Source organism: Aethalodelphis obliquidens, unplaced genomic scaffold (genome assembly GCF_003676395.1).
Source record: "Aethalodelphis obliquidens isolate GAN/ISIS:26980383/991018 unplaced genomic scaffold, ASM367639v1 scaffold1, whole genome shotgun sequence".
NCBI classification, from domain to species: domain Eukaryota; kingdom Metazoa; phylum Chordata; class Mammalia; order Artiodactyla; family Delphinidae; genus Aethalodelphis; species Aethalodelphis obliquidens.
In genome coordinates, this window is record NW_020837945.1 from 5,134,879 (window position 1) to 5,157,704 (window position 22,826).

At 38.7% G+C, this 22,826-nt stretch overlaps 1 protein-coding gene across 1 annotated transcript in view; it reads left to right on the plus strand.

The window, feature by feature from the left end:
- The window catches only part of DSCAM (DS cell adhesion molecule), a 759,198-nt gene that overhangs the window by 446,707 nt on the left and 289,665 nt on the right, over positions 1-22,826 (plus strand). Inside the window, exon 10 of the mRNA XM_027112479.1 lies at positions 21,298-21,576. Within this exon, the coding sequence (XP_026968280.1) occupies positions 21,298-21,576 (279 nt within the window). The remainder of the gene's footprint in view (positions 1-21,297; positions 21,577-22,826) is intronic.

Below are 22,826 nucleotides of genomic sequence, written 5' to 3' on the forward strand. Positions count from 1 at the left end.
CACACACACACACACACACACACACACACACACACACACACACACACGCACACACACGCACATGCACACACACAATGTATTTTATTATGTAGTATATGTTAGGTAACATGTATTATGTATTACATATTACATACACCTGCATATAACTTTGAATTTTTTTAATAACCACATATCTTAAGAATTTTCTCAAATCATTAGAAATTCTTAGTAAGCCAGATTGGTCATAGCTGCATAAAACTTCATTTTGTGATTGTATTTATTTCTTTAACTATGATGGATGGAATATCTATGCTATGCCCAGTAGGTCAATACCTCAGAAAATAAGTTCTACTTGATGACAAAGAATTTTCCCTAAAAGAAACCAACCCCAGGGATAAAAAGAAGCCAAGCAAAGACCATCGGTAGGGAGGGTGGGAGTGGGCACCAGATGGAAGGAGGCTGTCAGGTGTGGCAATCAGATCAGAGAGGCAGAAAGCAGAATGCCCTCCAGATGCAAGATGATATTAAAACCAAAGAGATCTATAAAACTTACAACAGCCAAATGATCAGAGATAGAAATGTGCCCGGCAGTCTCTAATGAAAGCCTTCCAGATGACAGATTAGATGTCTCCATGGACCCTACCATATGAGAATATCACGCACTAAGAAAAATTTGATTAGAAAGACTTTAAACAATGGGTTTACCAAGAAGCTGGGAATACAAAACTTGCTAAAGAAATCTATATTCCACTGCTGTGCATTCATTGTAAGTTAATTTTTTGTGCACATGCCTGGGCAGAGGAGAGAGTATATACTTTTTGTTAATCGTTGCTTCAAAACATGCTTTCTTTTGTTTTAAGGAGCAATGTCTAAACTAAATATAAATACAGTTGGCTATTAATACTACAGTATATTCCACCTTACTTTTATTGAATTTTATCTTTTGGGGTAGACAAATGAAACTGCAGATACTGCAGGCTGAGTGGATAGGGTTAAGACTGCTTAAACCTGTGTAGGGCTTCCCAGGTGAAAAATAATAAATTCTGGACTCCTATATGTCAACCTAGGGCATACTTTTTGGAGGGAGTCATATTCACGTGCATTGCACTCTAGCAAAGATATTTAGAGTAATTTGATTTAAGATACCACTTGCATTTCTTGCTTAAAATGACATCTAACTGTCAACATACAGTAACAGTTATACACCATTAACAATCTTAGCCTTTCCTCAGATGTCAGTAGAAAGTCGTAACCATATTAACTTCTGAGCATTTAAATTTGAATTTTAAAATGTTTTGAAATGAAATATGTAAATTAAATCACACTCCAGTGGTCAGGTTTGTAGCCCATCAAAGCTTTTAAAAAAATTAATAACCTTTACTATTTTCAATTATGGTAAGGATTATGATAAGGGAGAGATAAGACATCAACTGAGTTACAGGAAAAGACTGAAATTTTTGACTCTCCCTGTGGAGCAGGATTGGAAGACAGGCTTCCTTATTTTATTTATACATATTCAGCTCCATTACCTTTGCGATTAGACTACACAGTGAATACTGTATTCAGATCATTTTAGAAGAGCAAATATAATACCTCAAAAGTTGGCTTCATTTGGAAGTGGGCCCACTTGTTTCCATTAATAATGCTGCAAACTGTAAAACTAAACCATTTTTATCTTGTTTCCAGGAGGTTTTTCTTTAACACTAGAGTGGTGTGTGTGTGTGGTATGTGTGCGTGTGTGTGTGCATGTGTGTGTGTGTGTGTGTGTGTGTGTGTAGATGACATTTGGAAACAATACTATTTTTCAGTCATGTCTTTTTTGCTTCTTTATTCCCCCTTCACTTATTTTGTATCATATGACTTGGGAAATTTTTAAAAAATCAAAGATTGATATAAATAACATTTTGATCATTAGTAGTGCCTGAAACTTAAGAAGTTCTAAACTATATTAACGAGAAGCGCAATTTTGCTTCCTTCAAACATGTAGGGAGAAATGAATGTCAAAATCCCTTTTTTCACTTCATTTCAATTTAACAAGCAGTGTTACATTTAACACAGTGCAGAGCTCTTCCTGCCTCATTTTAGGTGCCACACTGAAGTTGAACAGTGCCCAGTTGAGTGTTCTAATTGCTAGAGACCAGCACAGCCAGGAAAGTTAATTGGCTGCTGGATAAAAATGTCACCTTCTATTTGTATTTATATAAAACTTTGTCGTTTACAAAACACTTTCATAATTGTAATCTTAATTAATATGCACAGTGAGCCTGTAATGTAGGTAAAGCATCACCAGAGAAACAGAATAAGAGAGCAGGAGGCCTGCTCAGGATTGTCCAGTAATATGTTCAGGGCTCAAATACACATCTTTGCTTTCCAGTACCACCCCACAGTGTGTTTTTGAAAAGTAATTCACATTGCAGTGGGAAGCCAAGATTGAAGTGAGGAGAAATTAACTCAAAGTACCTGGGAAGAAAGCTGTTTAAAAAATCAAGAAAGGAGATTATCTTAGAAGTAAGGGTATGAGCTATTGAGTGCCTAACGTAAGAGAGAGGGAGAATTAGTTAAATTGAAAAGAGGGAAAGGAAGGAATGGATTTGGTGAGTGAGCATGGGTAAGAACCAGAGGACTCCAGAAGTTCTAGTCTGGATGATGGAAAGTCCAAGAGGGAGAACCTAAAATATCTTATGAACGGTAGGCTTAGTATCATGTGTCTGTGGACCACTATTCTGGATTCAGACCAGGGGAACTTTGATATAAGAATTTGGGGAGTGGGCTGCAATTAGTAGAGAGCAGTGGTTGAAATTGTAACTTGGCAAGTGTGTCTAAGAAGCATCAAGCTTTTGGAATTGTATTTTATGAGTTTTTTTAATTAACGTTTGCCAGTTTGTTGTATTTTTTAGAGTCCACGTATAAGTGATATCATACAGTATTTGTCTTTCTCTGTCTGCCTTACTTCACTTAGCATAATGCCATCCAAGTCTATCCATGCTGCTGCAAATGGCAAGGGGTCATTCTTTTTATGGCCGAGTAGTATTCCGTTGTGTATATATATGTATAGATATCACATCTGCCTTATCCATTCATCTGTTGATGGACATTTAGGTTGCTTCCTTGTCTTGACAATTGTAAATAACACTGTGAACATTGGGGTGCATATATCTGTTTGAATTAGTGTTTTTGTTTTTTCAGATATATACCTAGGAGTGGAATTGCTGGGTCATATGGTGGTTCTATTTTTAGTTTTTTGAGAAAAAACTACAATAAACTAGTGAGCAAAATAAAAAAGAAGCAGACTCACAGACATAGAGAACAAACTAGTGTTTACCAGTGGGGAGAAGGGAGCGGGGAGGGGCAATATAGGAGTAGGGGATTTTTCAAAAAGATTATTATGGGATTATATGAAATCATGTATGTGAAACTTTTGAAAATTATAAAGCATTATAAAATTTAAAGAATCTTTTATTCGATAAAAAAGTTAAAAAAATCTATATTTGTCAATAATGAGGTGAGATGGTGATGCTAGAAAGGAAATAAAAGCAGTGACAAAATTCACTCTTTCATATTTCATTTCATTTTCTAAATGTAGCACTTCCCAGTTCTAATTCGAGACAGATTTTTATCGTTTCCTGCTTCAAACTGATGGAAGAGTTAGGTGTCGTTGACAGCATTTCCGACTCATGGTCGTGACCCTTTGTGTTCTGCAGCCTAACTGACACACTCTTCTGCACCATCTGGCAGAAAGATCCTGCTCTCACTGCAGCTTTTGATCATAGGGTGCATCTCACCTCGTCTGTCATCCTAGCGGCCTCACAGAGCTACTGTTGGTGCAGTTGGGGAAATGAACACCCTGTTAAAAATGGTGCTGAGAATGCGTCTGCTTTCCTCCACCTCTCAGTGAGCGGCCAGGAACGTAGTCTTCTAATGACATCATCCTTCAAGGGCTCCTGACAAGCTAATGTCGCTTGGCCCAGGCAGAGCTGCAGCTCTGTGCACGGAAACAACCTTGGCAGTGTCACCCACTCCCACTTTGTGACTGACGTTTGCTCATTTGCTCTTCCAGCCAGAGCACCATCAACCTCCACCAGATTCCAAACCCAACTCTGTCAGGGATGAAGAGTCTTCTTCTCTTTATCACTTTCACTTTCTTCCACTCTCCTCTCTCCAGCTACTGGAGTCATTTATAATACTGTTCATAGAAAACATAACATTTCGGGGTTATTTTTCTCTTTTAGGTGCCTCATTAAAGTTGAGCAATGTTTAATTTAAGGTCCTATTTGCTAGGGTCTTGTGTGACCATAAATTTTAGTCATTTGCAAAATTCTTGTATTGATTTTCAACAACTACTTAGAGAGTGTACAGTTTATATTGTGAGTAATATGGGAGAAAATAAAGCTGGTGGGGGAACATAAAGGCAATACATTAAATGTGTAACACTTTCGTGGTAATTTATGACTTCAAATGGGAATTTAAGTTCTCTTTGTTAATGTAACATCCTAATGTGGCAAAAGAAGGCTGATTGTGTGGAGAATTTTCACCATCCCTCCTTTGTAAACTACCAAAGACTCACTCATGTTTAAATGTGCTTAAATGGCTGTAGTTTCTCACCTGACGTGAGGAGAGGTGCTCTCACACTTCCACAGAAGAGAAGTTCTTTACTTTGGTTAGGATGTCAAGACTGAGTTCCAAACTCAGCTGGAGCACTTGCCTTCAAACAGATTTGTCCTGGAGATAGGTTGCTTTGTTATTTTTCTTCCAATCTGGAAAATGAAGCTGGTACCTTTCTTTTTTTTTAACCTGTTTCTTGTTACATTTTAATTATTTTTTATTTTTAAAATTAATTTCTGTTGGAGTGTAGTTGCTTTACAGTGTTGTGTTAGTTTCTGCTGTACAGCAAAGCGAATCAGCTATGCATATACATATATCCTTTCTGTTTTGGATTTCCTTCCCATTTAGGTCACCATGGTACATTGAGTAGAGTCGCTCATTAGTTATCTATTTTATACATAGTATCAGTATTGTATATATGTCAATCCCAAACTCCCAATTCCTCCCACCACCCCCCTTCCCCCTTGGTATCCATACATTTGTTCTCTATGTCTGTGTCTTTATTTCTGTTTTGCAAATAAGAGAGGGTGTGGAGTAAAGGGAACACTCACGCACTGTTGGTGGGAATGTAAATTGATACGGCCACTATGGAGAACAGTAGGGAGGTTCCTTAAAAAACTAAAAATAGAACCACCATATGACCCAGCAATCCCACTACTGGTACCTTTCTTTAAGGAAACACTATATTAGTTTTTTTTTTTTTTTACAAATAACATCTCAAATTGGTTTCCTCTAAGTAGACAAAAAGAAAAAGAACATGTATTTGATTTGCTATGAAGTCAAAGAATGCAAATTTTTATTCAGTTAAAATTAAAATTGTGGGAGAAATAAGGTTTTGCAATACTTGTTATGCATGTTAGACACAGGGACTCCAAGAAGGAGAGAATGAAGTAGAGATGAGAAAGGAAGAAAACATGACAAGAAGATTACTCACACTTTCACTGCCTGACCCACAGTCAATCTCTCTAGATATACACACAGTTGTATGTGCACACAAACACACGCAGGGGAAAAAATTCCTTTGGTAGTGCTTAAGTGATAATGCCCTGATAATATTTTAATCAGAAAAATTTAAACTCATTAAATATGGACTAGTACAAACGCAAGTAATTGTCAAAATATATAAGTTCAACAGAATTTGTAGTTTATGCACATGCAATATATAACAAATATTTATTTTATTACATTTATTTATAAATATAAAGATATTACATTCACACATAAAGTATTCATATGTGTTGAAATCATGTGTAAATATTTATGTGTGTTATATTCAAATGTAGATGGACTTAAGTATATATAAAATATGCCTACATATGTGTAAATAGATGATACAAGGATAGAACCTTAGGGATATAAATAAACTTGGGGTTCATCTAGACCAGCATCCCATGTGATACTCAACCTGCCCTTCGACTGTACTCAAATTTTTCCAGACTGTCTGCACGGGATCTCTGCAGTGCCCCCAATGAGCTCTAAGCCCTTTCTGATTCTGCTTGGCCATGATGATCAGACATTTCTTCCTCCTGTTGAATACAAATCTGTCTTCTCTAATTCTTCCTCTTCTTTCTGGTCCATTGTTTCCTCTGGGGCAGCTCAGAGGAACTCTCCCCCCTCCCCATAGAAACTACCCAATGTGGGCAACGATGAGCCACTGCCTTCCTGACTCACCATCTTTAACATCCTCATTCGTTCAACTGTGTTGTGTACAACAAAGCTCAGAAACTGGTTTCCTTTGTAAGGACACATGGATGTGTCCGTCTGCTCTCAGAGAAACAAGCCTTCTAGGAATTGTCTAATGTCTGAAAGAGGGAAAAGAGAATATCACCTCGATCCTGAAGATAAGGCTTCTTTGTTACAACCCATGTCCCCACTGTTGAGACGTTCCTTTGGGCTCAAGAGCAAAAACCCAGGTGCTGATTGGTCAGATGGGAACTTTGTTCTGTTTTGTCAGTATTTGGTTTATACCACACCTTTATCATCAGTTCATACAAATTCCCTATTTTGCTTTATCTTTTTTTTTAAACCATTCACCAATTCTGGTATTGTTCTTCCCTATTTCCATGCCACATATTTATGTTTACTTAATATATTTATCTTTTTTAAAACTTTTTATTTTATATTGTAGTATAGCTGATTAACAATGTTGTGATAATTTCAGGTGCACAGCAAAGAGACTCATCCATACATACACATGTATCCACTCTCCCCCAGACTCCCGTCCCATCCAGGCTGCCACATAACATTGAGCAGAGTTCCCTGTGTTGTACAGTAGGTCCTTGTTGGTGATCCATTTTAAATACAGCAGCACATGTCGATTCCAAACTCCATAACTATCCCTTCCCCCTATCCTTCCCCCTAGTAACCATAAGTTTGCTCTCTAAATCTGTATGTTTCTGTTTTGTAAATAAGTTCATTCGTATCATTTCTTTGTGGATTCCACATATAAGGGATATCACATGGTATTTCTCTTTCTCTGTATGACTAAAATTAGAGCTACCATATGACCCTGCAATCCCCCTCCTGGCCATATGTCTGGAGAAAGACATAGTCCAAAAGGATACAAGCACCACAATGTTCATTGCAGCACTGTTTACAATAACCAGGACATGGAAGCAACCTAAATGTCCATGGACAGAGGAATGGATATAGAAGATGTGGTGCATATATTTATCTTAAATATGCTTTCTATGCCCTTATTAAGATAAAGATAAAACCATAAAAGTAAACACTTAGGTTGTCTCCTAGATCTTTGACTCTATATATGATGCTACAATGAATATCCTTGTAGATGTGCCTATATGTAATACTAAGTATAGGATAGGAAATAGAATTGTTACATCATAGAATTTAATTTCACTAATGACTAAACAGCACTCTCCAAAATTCCTATACTAGTTTATGCTGCCACCAGCCATGTGTAGAAGGTCACAGTTCCCTATATCTTTCCCAATAATTAATATTATCTGCCCTTCTAATTTTTGCAGTATAATGGATGTAATGTTTATTTTAATTTCTTCCATCACTACTGAGGTTGAGCATCTCTTTATATTCTTTTTAGGTATTTGGGTGTCCCATCTATGAATTTCCTTTACCCATTTTGCCATCAGTCTTCCTGCTATTTCTTCCTGCTTTGCTATAGTTCTTTAATGTAAATATGAAGCTCTTGTTACTTATAAATAGCTGTGAGTATGTTTTCCAAGGTCTCTTGGCTCTTTATCTTTGATTGTCTTCATTGGGATCTGGTTTAAGAAGACTCTGGGCTCATGGAAGATCCATGCCTACATTTTTTTTTCTATATTTGCTTTACGTTTACATTCCACTGTCCACATTTAGGTCTTCAGTCCACATTGAGGATTAGGGATATAGTAGAAGTGGGTGTCCAATTTTTTCTTTGTTGATTGAGTCAGTATTCCTAATATAATTTATTAAATAACCCATGCTTTCCACTCTTCTACGTATATCAAGATATCATGGTGGTGTGGACAGAGGTCATTTTCGTTCTGTGAAATGTATTGGAACTTTCTTTATGGATGTTTCATATATTAATAAATGTCTGTTTTTTCATATATTTGTTGGGCATAGGTTTGTATGTGTTAGATTAAATTTAATAATTGTGTTATATCTCATCTCTAGCTTTGCCAATTTTTTTATTCCTTTCATTGACCAGTGATCAAAGTGGGCGTTAATATTACCAAATGTAATTGATTTATCTATCTTCTGCTATAATCTCTGGTAATTTTTTGTCTTGTAATATCTATTATATGATTGAAAATTACTCTTCTTGCCTTCTTTGTGCCTGGTAGATCTTTTCCTGTTTCTTCAACTCCTGCTTTTATGTAGCTTTTTATTCTGTGATGTTGCTTGAACCCAGTTTTTAATCCAGTGTGTGTGTGTGTGTGTGTGTGTGTGTGTGTGTGACTTTTGATGCGTGTTTAACACATATATGTTTATTTGAATTGATTTTATATCAAAAGTTGTTTTAGTCAGATTATTTTATATTTTCCGTTTACTCTCTACTTCTTGTTCTCTCTCTTAACTTGGCACTGAACAGGATCACTCAAGTATTGATAATTAGGTTTACAAAAAGATCTGTTGATACTAAGTGCTCATAAATATGCTGCAATCATATCTCCAAGCACATAAACGTCCTTGTACTAACTATTCACTTCAGTGAAAGAATTTGTTAATTTCTTCAAGAAAGAGCCAGTTGCTTATGATGTGTATTAATCTGGGTGTGGCAATAAAATACCTTGGTTTTGCTGACCTGAATCTTCCAGGTTGTCCACAAGGGATAAAAATACTTGGAAGATTTCACTCTGTACCTTTCTTTCAAAGAATCAGAACACGTCTGTGCTGAAAGCCATCTTGTCTGAGTCTTATCAAGAGTAATTAGAGACCCCGAAAATTGAGGAGACTCATGGAGGGACACAAGTTGGCTGAAAGTGTAGAGAGGGGTCTGTATAATTAGTTTTGCATAGATCTATGCTGATGTGAATATTGGGTGGATGGAATATAGAGGGACATCTTTCATTGGTGTATATTCATGCATTTAACAGTATCCCTCCTTCATTATATCACTAATTCAATGCCTGAAATTTGCCAAAATAATTTCACTGACTTACAGCTTTGTTGAAATATCATAGTTACCTTTTTATATCCTTGTCTTCTCTATGACGTATTTCATAAAAAAGAATACAGCCACCTGAAGTCAGTTACAGTTAATAACCAAGCTTTTAAAGAAGGATGACCTTTTCTAAGCCAAGGTCATGAAAAATATTTCTCAAGTAAATACCTTGCTATTACTAGCAATTCTTGTAAAGAAGCTAATTGGGAAAAGAAGGTAAGCTTTAGAACGAATGCCAGCGATTTTGTGAATTTTGGCTGTCCTTGTCATTTAGCCTGGCCGTCATCACCTCTAGTTTGAGTCCCATGGCTTTGCCTGCACTAATAGTCCATAGAAATAAAAATAAAATAAGTGCAACCCATCTGGAAGAGTCTTTTCTCCACCTGGGTTAGTACAACAGGAGAGCTATGTTTCATTTTCTTGATGCCATTATGATTCAAATGGCTTTTCTTTAAATATTAGAGATGCAAGTTAGTTTAGGTTAAATCAGAAAACTACTCAGTTTTATTACCAAGTCTCTATGTAACCATGTTATTGACCCCAACCAGGAGAAAAGTAACCTGCCTATCTATCTCCTCAGTCCAAGGTGACTCTTATTGTTAAATACAGAAATGCTCATGAATTCTGCAGGTGTTCACCAGTTTTAAATTTTAAAAAAAACTATTTCAACATAATATGGTTATGGCTACCAAATGCCTTCCATGAAAATCCTTGAAGAAATGTCTTATATGGTTAAAAACTAGAATCCCCTGAAAAAACCACCCAATTCCTACCCCTATATCCCACTACAGGCATCTATATAGGTGGTCCATTTTTCCTGAGAGTGCTTTGGAAGAAGATGCTGTCATGTTTCTCATGGCTCGTTTTAGTGATTTATTTCTGAAAATTTCAAGCAGTTTGTCCTCTCTTTATATCTAATATGTATCTTTCCAGCTGATGAAAACAACAGTTCCTGTTTATCTTTATTATAATTCTACATTATGCCTTAAGGATTTTTTTTTCTTCCTGAAATGTTTTAAGTGTATTTTCTCCCATGGACTTAATTGGTATTTTAAAACATTTTAAAAGTTTCTCTTACCTTTATACTTATGTTGTCATATTTATGGCTCTGTAGTTCTTCTCAGAATCTGGTCGTCCAAAATAGGCATCCTACGTAAGAACGACCTTGTTTAAAAATCTTAGTAGGAGAGTTAGCTACGCTCATCTCTGATTTATTCCGAAGTTACACTGTTCTTATGTCAACTGTGCTATTCTGTTGGGTTGTATTTAGCTTATGAACCCTACCTATGCTTTTGGCTTCATCTACTGGGAACCCATTATCCAGTGCATGCAGTATGTGTACGTGCTTGGGTATTTGTGTGTGTGTGTGTGTGTGTGTGTGTGTGTGTGATTAATGTTTGCCAGGTTTTCTTGTGTTTTTAAGTTGAGCCTTCTGGGATTTCTTGGGTTCTAATTCAGATATTGGCATTGAATTCTTCCTCAGTTTTGTACTCTTGGACATACATTTACTGAGCTTGTGAATATGCACAGCCCCATGTTAAAGGTAAAGACGGAAGTTCCATGCTGAGCACTGGCTGAGCTTAGGGCAGGTAAATGAGTAAAACAAACAAGTGAATAAACAGATACAGACTTTTTGAAGGTAATGAGCAGCATTCTTTTTTTAATTTTTATTTTATTTATTTTTTTTTGCGGTACGCGGGCCTCTCACTGCTGTGGCCTCTCCCGTTGTGGAGCACAGGCTCCAGATGCGCAGGCTCAGCGGCCATGGCTCACAGGCCCAGCCGCTCCACGGCATGTGAGATCTTCCCGGACTGGGGCACGAACCCGTGTCCCCTGCATCAGCAGGTGGACTGTCAACCACTGTGCCACCAGGGAAGCCTGAGCAGCATTCTTAAAATTAACTTTTCAAACTATTTTTTTCCCTTGCTTCTGTCATCCCTTTTCTGTTCTGCAGGAGAATAGGAAAATACTGATAATCACGTACAGAGGGGTCTTACTAAAAGAGAACCCAGCACACATGATAATTCTCCCCTGGTCACAGTCCAAAATGAATAAAAGCAACATGGATGGATGGATGGATGGATGGATGGATGCAGTATACAGAGGCAGTATTACAAACAGACCTGGTTTTGTTATGAATAGTAGATCAATTTATTTATTTATTTATTTATTTAATTTATTTATTTTATTTTATTTATTTTTTTTTTTGCGGTACGCGGACCTCTCATTGTTGTGGCCTCCCCCGTTGTGGAGCACAGGCTCCAGATGCGCAGGCTCCGTGGCCATGGCTTACGGGCCCAGCCGCTCCGCGGCATGTGGGATCTTCCCGGACTGGGGCACGAACCCGTGTCCCCTGCATCGGCAGGCGGACGCTCAACCACTGCGCCACCAGGGAAGCCCCATTTTTTTTTTTATTTTTGATAAGGCAAACTGCTGCAGGTTGTATTCTCCAGGGAGCAGCCTCTGAGATGGAGTTTGGTGTGCAGGATGTTTACCAGGGAGTGTCCTTACCATCAACACGTGTGGAAGAAGGGAAAGGGGGAGGGACTGGGCACAGGGAGAAGATGTGCCGGCCCATGACAGCCTCATCTGACTCTACAGGGGTCTCTGGAGTGTTCCTTCAGGGTTGTCCTGAGTTGGGACAAAATTGCCCTCTTCGCTCACTCATTGGAAGGGCCTGCACTTGGGTGAGGGGATCTCTGCAGCTGAGCCGACCTTTGACGTAGCTGATGACTGAAGAGTGCCCCCTGAGGTCACTCGCAGAATCTGGGGCTCATGTCCTTGAAGGAACCTGGGCCACGTGTCTTCACGTACATCAAATCCTACCACTTATGCAGATGTTAAATAGCTATCGATGTGCATCTTAAATACCTTTTCCTAAAAAAAATAGTTTTCATTAAATTGCTCCCACTTTCTCTAATAATGCTAGTCCAATATTTCAAATAGGAGATGAAAACTGTCACAGTGTAGGGCAGTAGCATCATTAGACTAGATGTTTTGTTACCAAAACAATTTTTAACTCAAAGAATCTCTTTGATTCCTATGATTTCTTTAGTTTATTCAGGCCATATCGGTGCATCTACTGTTAATGAGATCAAATAATAATAGGATGGTCACCGCCAACACAGGGTTGGGGTCAGTGGAAGGACCTATAGACAAATAACTATCATACATGACAGGAGGTAGCAAGTCTTGAGGGAAGTGGCACAGGGTGAGAAAAAAATCATTTCAACTAGCGATGGGAGAAGAGTGGGCAGGCAAATAAGAAAGTCACTGATTTCAGCACAATGCCATCAAAGAAATATATGGGAGGCGTTTTGGAAGTAGGGAAGATGGACATCTAGCTAGTTCTGGGCATAAACTCTGGAGTCAAAAAAAAGGTTTCCAAGAGAAACTGAGTTGAGTCTCAAAGGGTGAAAAAATCTCCAAAGCAAGTAACAGCTGACTTGAGTTTTCACACTTTAAGCTGGTAGGGGTGAGAATGGACACTGCTGGGGCGGGGGACAGTAAGAGGGACAGGGTGCAGCCCTTGACATTCAGAGTCAATGTGGCTGAACCAAAGGACACTTACTGTAGGCAAATGGTGTGAGTCGGCACAGAGACAGTATCAGATCTTGTAGCGTTCGGTGCCTCCTGCGCCATCCTAAAGGCAGCAAAGTGATAGAAGCAGAGGGAGATACAAAGTGTTTTAGAAAAACTAATCTGATTGAGGTCTATGAGGTGGATTATACTTCAGAAAGAAAACAAATGGGAAGACCAATTAGGACACAATTGAAAAGTTTTAATACAAGATGGTGGGAGGTATGCATATGGCTGATTCACTTTGTTGTACAATGGAAACTAACACAGTATTGTGAAGCAATTATACTCCAATAAAGATCTATTAAAAATAATAAAGATGATGGAAGAATGCTTGGGGAAAAATAGAGCCAGACGCAAGAGGTACTGAGAGGTGGAGTAGACAAGACATCACAGCCAGTGTGAGGGGTTGGAGATAAAGAGAAATGTACAGCTAGGAATATTATACGAAATCGTATCGTATCATAGCATACTATGTTATATTATAAATAACATTAATGTAATAACTTATTATTCTGAGCTTCTTGCAGCTGGGAGATTTTGCTAGAGAATGGAATGAGAGGCTTAGATTAAGGGGAAACACGACACATTTGGTTGGGATTAGAGATGCTTCTGGGCCATCCAGATGGAGGTCTTAGCGGACAACTGAACAAGTAGGCAGGAAGCTTGAGAAGGAGTTTTGGATGAAGATGTTGATGAGGCAAACCACTGCATCGCGCTCACAACTGGCAGGGAGGCTGTAGGTGAGACCGTCAGGGAAGCAGCGGGAGGGAGCCAGGCCAGGGCACTGAGGAACAACGTCTCCATTAGTGAGGGGCACAGAGTCTTCCTCTGAATCGCTGAACTATTTATTTAAGGTTTTCAATCTCCTGCTTACTTTGTGTGAACTTTTCAAATGGAAGAGGCGCCTACCCTCATTATCCCTTTGCTATGGGATCTATGAACTCTTATAAACTCTTATAAACCATCCGTCTAGGATTTATAAATACCCATAAGCAAGCAGAGATGGTGACAGCATTTATTATTCCTGAGAATACATTCCTAGTTCATAGTAATATAGAGAGATATATAGATAATTTCTGATCACATTGATCCCACAAACATTGTGTAATTCAATTCTAATAATTGAAAAGAACCTAGCACCTCATTGGCTGTATTGGACCCTTTGTTGAATAAAATGAGGACAATATTCTATATGGACAAAATAACATGCATTAGGAAATAATACCAGAAAGCAACATAGTTTCCACTCCCTGTAAAACCTGCAACATAACCTGAGAAAAGATGTGTTTTATCACAGTAATATCTGCAGCAGATGGTGTTCTAACAACAGCAGGACCAACGTGAAGCAGGTGCTCACCTTGAGCGAGAATTTGGAAATTCGTGTATGTGATTTTGCGTGTTGTTTGTTTCGCTTGTAAACAGGCCTTCAAGTCACGGCAGGTGTCTTGAACCTGGGACTTTCTGAAACTGGGGTAAATATGTGTGATTGGTTCCCCTATTGTTTTCTGTCCATGAAGGAGAATGTTTATCACTGAGAATGTAGCCAGAGCTGAGTAATCTCGGAAACTCCACTTTACGTTTCTGCTATGACACCTGTCTTAAAGAGTTCTAAGCCAAACAGGGATTCTTCTCCTTACCTGAGCACGGCTTAAATAATTCACGGGAGTGAATTTCCCTAAATGCACCCAAACCGCCTACTTAAATAACTCAGCCACAGAAATTTAAGTGTGGTCATTTCAATCTCTGGCTAAAGAAAATCTATTTAATTTTTTACGTTTTATATGGCTTGGGTTGTTGAAAATATGCCCAGGATACAGCTCCCTAAGGGAATTTTTAGAGGTGGACCCTGAATGCCGTCCTACCACACGGGAGAGACAATGACTCACTCCTTCTCTGCCTTTCCCACCCAGCAGCAGCGCCAGAGAGCACCCTGTTGGCTCACTCCCGCCTTTTATTTCTGGGTCAGTGTTTGGGTGTCCGTTAATATCAGTTCGTATTCAACCCCAAGGGAGCTCAGAGAGCAAGGTCAAGAGGGGCTTGCAGAGAAGCCCACATTTACGTGCACATGCTTAAGCCTCTGTTTATTTAGCACCTGCCAGCTCCCAGCAATGCCCTTCTTACTTGTGCTTTGTACCCTCCTGAAGCTCTGGAGGGCTCTGGTCATGCCCTTCTCACTTCAGCAGGTACAGGCCAAGGACCGGCAGCCCAATTCGTGGTGAGCCAGAAGCAGCTCTGGCAGAAGTCGCTCAGCTCAGGGGAACAAGCTGACGCAGTGGTTCAGAGCTGGCACCGGTGGCCGTACCTGAATAAGCAAGGCCAGGTCTTGACTTTGTCTCCCCAGCTTGCCCTAACAGCAGGGGGAGGGGTGGCTCAGCGGGTCCACTAGTTAGAAGTCCTGGGCCCCTAGGACATGTGGCATGTAATATGTGTGCACGGAAAATACTTGCCGTTGTGAGAACATGAATGCAAAAAGAGTAAAGAGTGATAGGTATAGAAGTAGGTATATTAGACAATCTTAGAGGGTAAAGGATCTTGGAAATCATACTCTAGGAACACTTGGAGGTTTTCAGGCGGGTTTTGCATTTCAGAACACTTTGGTGATGGATATGTGGGAAATGCATTTCAGGGAGAATAAAATAATTATTATTTTGGTACAGGTGAGAGATAAGAGAGGACTCTTGGCAGTGGAAGTCAGAATGCATAGAAAGGTCCTGATTCAAAAGAGATTTAGACCAGGAAATCTTGAGGGATTTAGTGATTTATTAGATGATACGATTGAGAACAAGACAGAAGTATGCATGCCTCTCAGTTTCTAGATTTAGTGCCCAACCACTTGGGAATTGCTTAGTCTGCTCATTCAATCACGTCATAAACTTCATGGGCCCCAAGACTACTCAGGCTGAATAGCAGCCTCACCTTTGTCCTTCCCATCTCACCATCTCATCATTGTTATGTCCTGGATGTATCTCTCTTTGTATTCATAACTTCAGGATTGTCTAATGTGCAAAATGTAGACACGTGTTCATCATCACCTCTTAAAAGGTATTTTCAAAAACTATTATGCAGTTAAGATGTACAAGGCACCATTTATTCCACTAGTGGGAAGTAAAAAAGATAAACTCGATATATCTTCTGCTTCCTGGGTCACTCTACTTAGGAAACAGCCTCATACATAGATCATTGTATTCACGTGTCATATATTTTATTATAAAATCTTGAACAACAGGCTCTTGGGGTGGATGGAGAAAGATTTTAATTGTGTTGTGTGAACAGAATGGAGGACTATATCACATGGGGCCGTAATCTACAATTCTGTACTCTAAAGCATACTGTAAAGTAGCAGAATTGGACAAAGAACCAATTCTACGGGTAGACAGTCCATTAAGCGATGTGCTCGACCCACAAGTCACACGTGTTCACCAGCCTCACGGTTTTTGAGCCACAGCTTGTATTTGGATGGACAGTACAGAGCCCTGAGCCTACGCAGGTTCTAGGCATCCCTGATGGGCATACGGATTCTAAAATGGGTGTGTAATTGGGACTGAACTCTCAGAGATCAGCCATGAGATTTGCATTCCCACAATGGGCAGGATTAGGAGATGCAATTTTTGGAGACTTTATGAAACATGTAAGATGTTATAAAAAGAAAATGTCTTAAAGGATGGGAAGAAAGGGCTTGTTAAACAGAATGGAGAAGAGGAGCTAGAAAGATGAAAATAACCACAGCCTTGACTCAGAATACTTTGGCCTGAGGCAGGCTCCCTGAGCAGCCTGATACCAAAAGCTGTCAACCTGAGACTTTTGTATGGAGACTCACAGAGTTAAATTACCAGTGGACGTGAAATGATGAAATGTTGGAATTGATGGAATTCTATATGGCAATGGAACTAGAGCCTTATATGTCTCAACATGCATGCAATGTATTTGATCTTCCCAGTGAATTATGGGCCTTGGGACAAAAGAAAAAAAAAAAGAGTTAAGAAGAGGAAAGGTAGAAGGATGCTAACCTGAGCTACTTCTAGGTACCACCTGGGCTCTGGGGCTGGCATGTTACATAAAGCCTTCTCCTGACACTCATGAATTGTGTCACTGTCACCATGTTACACATGAAGAAATGGAATCATAGAGTTAAAAAATAACTGGATCAAGATAACACTGCTAACTACTCAAGACTGGCCAACACACAACTATGTTTTTTCAGTATGTCATACTCCACTCTGGGTGAGGGGGAAAGTAAAACTTGTTTTGTCCCCTGTGAAAAAGAATATCCAGTTAGTTAATTTTTGAGGGACAAGACACAGAAATGTATTAGCCTCATTTAATGTTCTTGTTAAGGGTTTAGAAAGAATAAGAATCTAAACTAACATTTGACAGTATTCAAGGGCTCTGCACTGCCTCAGAGAAAGGAACCCCCAGCATTATGTAGAATAAAATACACAAGCCTGGTAAGAAGTGACATTTAGCAGATATTTATATACTTTATGAAGGACGGTTACGTGGAAACCTGCCGCAGGTCGCATTCAGAATTTCTGCTCCTGTATTGTTACAAGGTTTTACTGTCAGTAAGATTCAGAGAATTTACCTTAAAAGGTGACATAATGACTCAGAAACAATAAGCAATGTGCCTCAAACAGGTGATTTGGCTTCACCAAAATCATTACAAGAGTTTTTGAATCACTTGGTTTACTTTTTGCCTCTAATTTTATATCTTATACATGTAAAATATAAGATTCTGGACCCCTTAAAATATTTTTAAGCATTTTGTACAGCAGACTTGTGTTTCGTGACTGAAGCAAGGGAGGCAACACATGTAGTAAGAAGTGACATGACACACAGGTCTTTTAATTTGTGTTAAAAAAATAAAGTGCATCCCAATGTAATGTGGCAGGCAAAATAAGAAGTTACAAACATGATTTGACATTATTCTGGGAAGATGACTTTTCCCTCTAACTAAATTCTTCCTTTCATCATGAAAATTTTATTTTAACTATCTTGGATAGTTTCTGTTTATAAATACCTTTTAAAATATTTCACATATTATCTTTTTCCCCTGTAATATATTAACAATAACTTATGAGTCAGATTCTTAATTATGCACTATGATATTGTATTAATTGCAGAAAAGCTGGCTATTATGAACAGTGTGCCCCAGCAAAAAATGTCCCCAGGTGCTGTGTGTGTTGCATTGTATCTACTCTTTGTAGTTTATGCTTCGTTTCTCCCCACCTTTACCTTACCAATTGTGGCTTCTTACTGAGCCCTCATCAATATGTCTGAATTCTCAGCGTCTGGTTTAGACCAAGAAAGGAGATAATAAGGGTGCCGCAGAAGTTTAAAATACGATGTTCAGAGAGAGGGATTATCCTTTGAGTGACGTGAGTGAGGGTTAGTGCCTGGACTTTCTGACCTTTGTTTTTACTGGTTTGGAATCTTCATTTCCAGCGGTGTCACTTTATACCTAAACGTTTTGAAATTTACTTCTTTAACTATAATTATACTTCTTACAGTCCTATAAACCAGTGAATTACATATATTTTAGAATTATGGAAAGCATGAATTTTTAAAAATTGATTCACCTGTAGCTACTTCTTGCCTCTGTTCTTCAGAAATAATATGCATATGCCCTTTCTCTGTCCTATAACTTTCTTCTGCTATAAAAAGACACTCTTGTATTTAATAATTATTAACGACCTACAGCCCATATTGTTTTCTTATTAAATAGATAGGTCAGAGGTGCTACATCTTATCTTTCTTTCTTTTTTAAAAAATTTATTTATCTTTATTTTTGGCTGTGATGGGTCTTCGTTGCTGCTCGTGGGCTTTTCTCTAGTTGCAGCGAGCAGGGGCTGCTCTTCCTTGTGGTGCACGGGCTTCTCATTGTGGTGGCTTCTCTTGTTGTGGAGCACGGGCTCTAGGCGCACAGGCTTCAGTAGTTGTGGCTCGTGGGCTCAGTAGTTGTGGCTCATGGGCTCTAGAGCACAGGCTCAGCAGTTGTGGCACACGGGCTTAGTTGCTCCGTGGCATGTGGGATCTTCCCGGACCAGGGCTCCAACCCGTGTCCCCTGCATTGGCAGGCGGATTGCTAACCACTGACCCATGAGGGAAGCCCTTATTTTTCATTCTTGATCTGGGGCTTAGAAAGTAAGTCCTTATATATTTCTTGTCCGTATTGTAACTAATAAGGGAAATGGAGTCCTTTCCCTTGCCCACTAATGTTTCGTTTAACCGTTCTGTTTTTTTCCTCATATTAAAGGCTTATGAAATAGAATCAGTGCTAAGAAACCAATTCAGGTGCATGCGAAAGTCTGTGACCCCTGTGCTCATTCACTGCCACAGCAGCCCCCGTCGTTTTACAAATAAGGAAACTGAGGCACGTAGGGGTGCTCACGACTTTAGTTAGTAGCACAGCTGAACTTAAACCCAGGTAGTCTGGCTCCAAATTTCTTATCTTAGAAAAATGATCTGCAGTTCAGATAAAAAGCACCAAGCCAACAACGGGTGCTTAGGCTGGTCTGAGTAGACTCAAAATTAGGTTTCTGTGTGTAAGTAAACCAAAGAAGAAGAAACATAGTTACTTTTTATTTTTAAAATGTCAACTTATTAAGTGTTAATACTTAATATGGAGTAAACATTCGTAACACTTGGGGCAAGATTTAGAGAAATACAAGCACTTTTGCTACAACTTGGCACTTTCCCTGCCTAATGACAAACAACTGTGAACAAACACAGTGTAATCCAACTTGATCTATGCAGGGTGTAGGCTGTCAATATTTATTAAGCATAAGAATGTCTTCTTATAGCAGAAAAAAGTTACAGGATAGAGAAAGGGCTCTCCTTTTCAAGAACAGAGGCAAGAATTAGCTACAGAGTGATCAGAATTTAAAAAGAAAACAGAAACAAAATTCATACTGTCCACATTTCTAAAATATCACTAACTCATTGGTTATAAGCACCAGGTAGAACCTCATCCTGAGATCTTTTTCTCTTAGCGTCAGATCGACTTGTTGCAGACCCAAAGTTCTAACTCTACACTGAGGATCCACGGCAGTTTTGACATTGCATATGCTTGTCTGTACTTTCAGCTCTCTGTTTCCTTGCTTGCTTGCTTGTTTGTTTCTCTCATAAAACCTAACATGAGTCACCTGCTTACTAACTCTGACTAATTTTCAACTTTGCTAATGACTAACTTGCAATTCTAACTTCCACCTTCTTTTGAAAGTGTACAGGAGTAGTAATAATAATATTAACTTACAGAAAAACCACTGCTATACTTTGTTGACATCCACTGCCTATGACTACGCATGAAAGCTCCACTGGGTACAGATGGTATATCATGTTCATTGCTGTCTGACCAGCACACACAGTGCAGTATTGAGCACGTACCAGGTGCTCAGTAAGCACTTCTTGAGTGAATGAATGAATGCATGACTGGTTTCCGTTCAGATGTTTCTCAGCTGGATCCCTTTTGTCTTCCCTGAGTTGATAATTGAAAGGAGACTACGACTGATTTAAAGAATAAACTTTGCAGACATCCTGCTGTTTAATAACTTCATTTTGTAAAATCACCTAATATAATAACTGGTTTGTATTAGGTTATTATTGGCTTAATAATCTTAATAATCTATGAATAACTACCCCAAAAGGCTGATAAGAAGAGGATATTGATAACTAGCCCATGACTAGTAAGAAGGATGAACAAGAATTTATTAGGGAATAAGAAGGATGAATAAGAATTTATTAGGGAAATTAAATCAAAAAGAACATTCCAGACTGAGCTTCGCTGTGTCCAAGGCTGGCCAAGCTGAAGACTATATAACCTTATCTTCAGTAGCAACACATCTCCACAACTCAGAAAACTGGCCACAGACCAGTTCATAACTTAAGGTCATGCGCAAGGAATGTGTAAAATTGAGGGGTGCAGAGTAATGATGCAATTATCCTAACACAAATCTTTTAAATTAACATTTGCTATTAGTTGGATGATAGGTATTAAAAAATGTTAACAATTAAACTGGAATCTCTGCTTCTTCAATAGGGTTAAAGTATTAACAAGATGTGGAATAGATTGAAGAGGGAACAGTAATTGTACTCCTAATATTAGCAAAGCAGGAAAGAAATCTCTTGTACACATTATTTTTAAAAGCTTCCGAGAGAAAACCAAACCCAGGTCCCTCTTTCATAGTATTTACACTGAAAAGTGCAGAATCTGAAATGTTTCCTTTAAAAATGATTATTGAATTTTTAAAAAATTTATCAAAATAAATGTGATGAAGCATATTTGCTGAAGTACAAATCAAGCCATGCTTTTCATTTAGAACAATGAGAAAATTCAGATAACAAAAGAGCACAATTTCAAATCTTCTACCTGTTCATATACTTTTATGCTATAGCAGTGATTTGTATTACTCTTTCAATGTCATGCAAAAGGGTTAAGGAAAAAAATATAGAGTATTTACACAGTTCATTATCATCTTTCCTCTCTTACTTTTTCTTTTCTTTTCTTTCAGTTCCACCTTTTATCCAACCTTTTGAGTTTCCAAGATTCTCCATTGGACAGCGGGTCTTCATCCCGTGTGTTGTGGTCTCAGGGGACCTACCCATCACCATCACCTGGCAGAAGGACGGCCGGCCAATCCCAGCGAGCCTCGGGGTGACCATTGACAACATTGACTTCACGAGCTCCTTAAGGATTTCCAACCTCTCCCTGATGCACAATGGGAATTACACCTGCATAGCCCGCAATGAGGCAGCAGCTGTGGAGCACCAAAGCCAACTAATTGTGAGAGGTGAGGAGACACTTAGGATGCATGGCACCTATGCAGTCAGATTCAACATAACCAGAATTCATAAGAATTCCCTGTCATTCCATTCAAACACACACACACACACACACACACACACACACACACACACACACACAGCTGTAGAAGCCAACTATGAACTCCCCTAAACTCCAGGCCAAGGTGTATTTACCTAAAATGTGAAGTTTCAGAAAATTAGCAGAGAAGAAATGTGTGAATGAGATGTGGCGACCATGGGATTTAATTCTTTTTTTTTTTTTTTTTTTTTTTTGGGATTTAATTCTTGAAATAAGGCTTCCCTGCATTAACCCAGTGACTTGTGAGGCCCAAAATCCATGAGCTCATGCTGTGTTGTATTTATTTTATATAGCACTTTTTATATTATCATCTAGATTGATGGCTTTTAAAAATATTTGCCAAAGCCATATGTCACAGTTTCTCTGAAGTCAAAAAATAGTAACTTTTTATATTTTTTTATTTTAGTTTTAGAAATGTGGTTTTCTTTGTTCCTCCCTTCTGTTGAGCATTAAATGTCTATCTTGGAAGGGTATTGAAACATTTACTAAATTAAGCAAAGTGTGACAATATTTATGAAAAAAACTAAAATAAGATGGTTTAACTTGTAGAAAACTTTGCCAGGGCTCTCAATGCACCTAAAATGTAAGCAACAGTCTTATTTCAAATCTCTTTGCAAGTCAGCAAATTCCCATCAAGGTTCACACTTGCCATCTTCAAAATGAGGAGCTAGTGTTCTCCAGTGTCTGTTGAGCATGGATGTTCTGTGATTTTATGGTTCTCCTAGAGTTGTAGGTGTTCATCTACCAGTAGAATATTCATCCACATTGCAAAAGTAACTGTATGAAATTAAAGATTTACATTAATGTTGATTGTTTGCATTTTAAAGTCCTTGAACACAGGGCTCTCACTGTAATTGTCAGGAGGGGATGATTTCCATTACCTGCCAGACAGTCAATAGATGTAAGCAGACTCTTTCTTGAGCAATAGGTTCCCATGTCCTTCCTCAGTCCTTACAACTTGTCCACATGACCCCTCTCCTTCCTTTCTTGTTGAAGAGTAATGCTCATTCTGTCTACTTGCCAACAAAATAAAGTGGAGCATACTTAGAATTCATATGAAGGCACCAACTTTGTATCTGTGAAAAAGATTTTCCCTGAGTGAGTAAGAAAATCTACCTTCAGTTAGATACAAAACATAGGTACAAATGGCCTTATGCT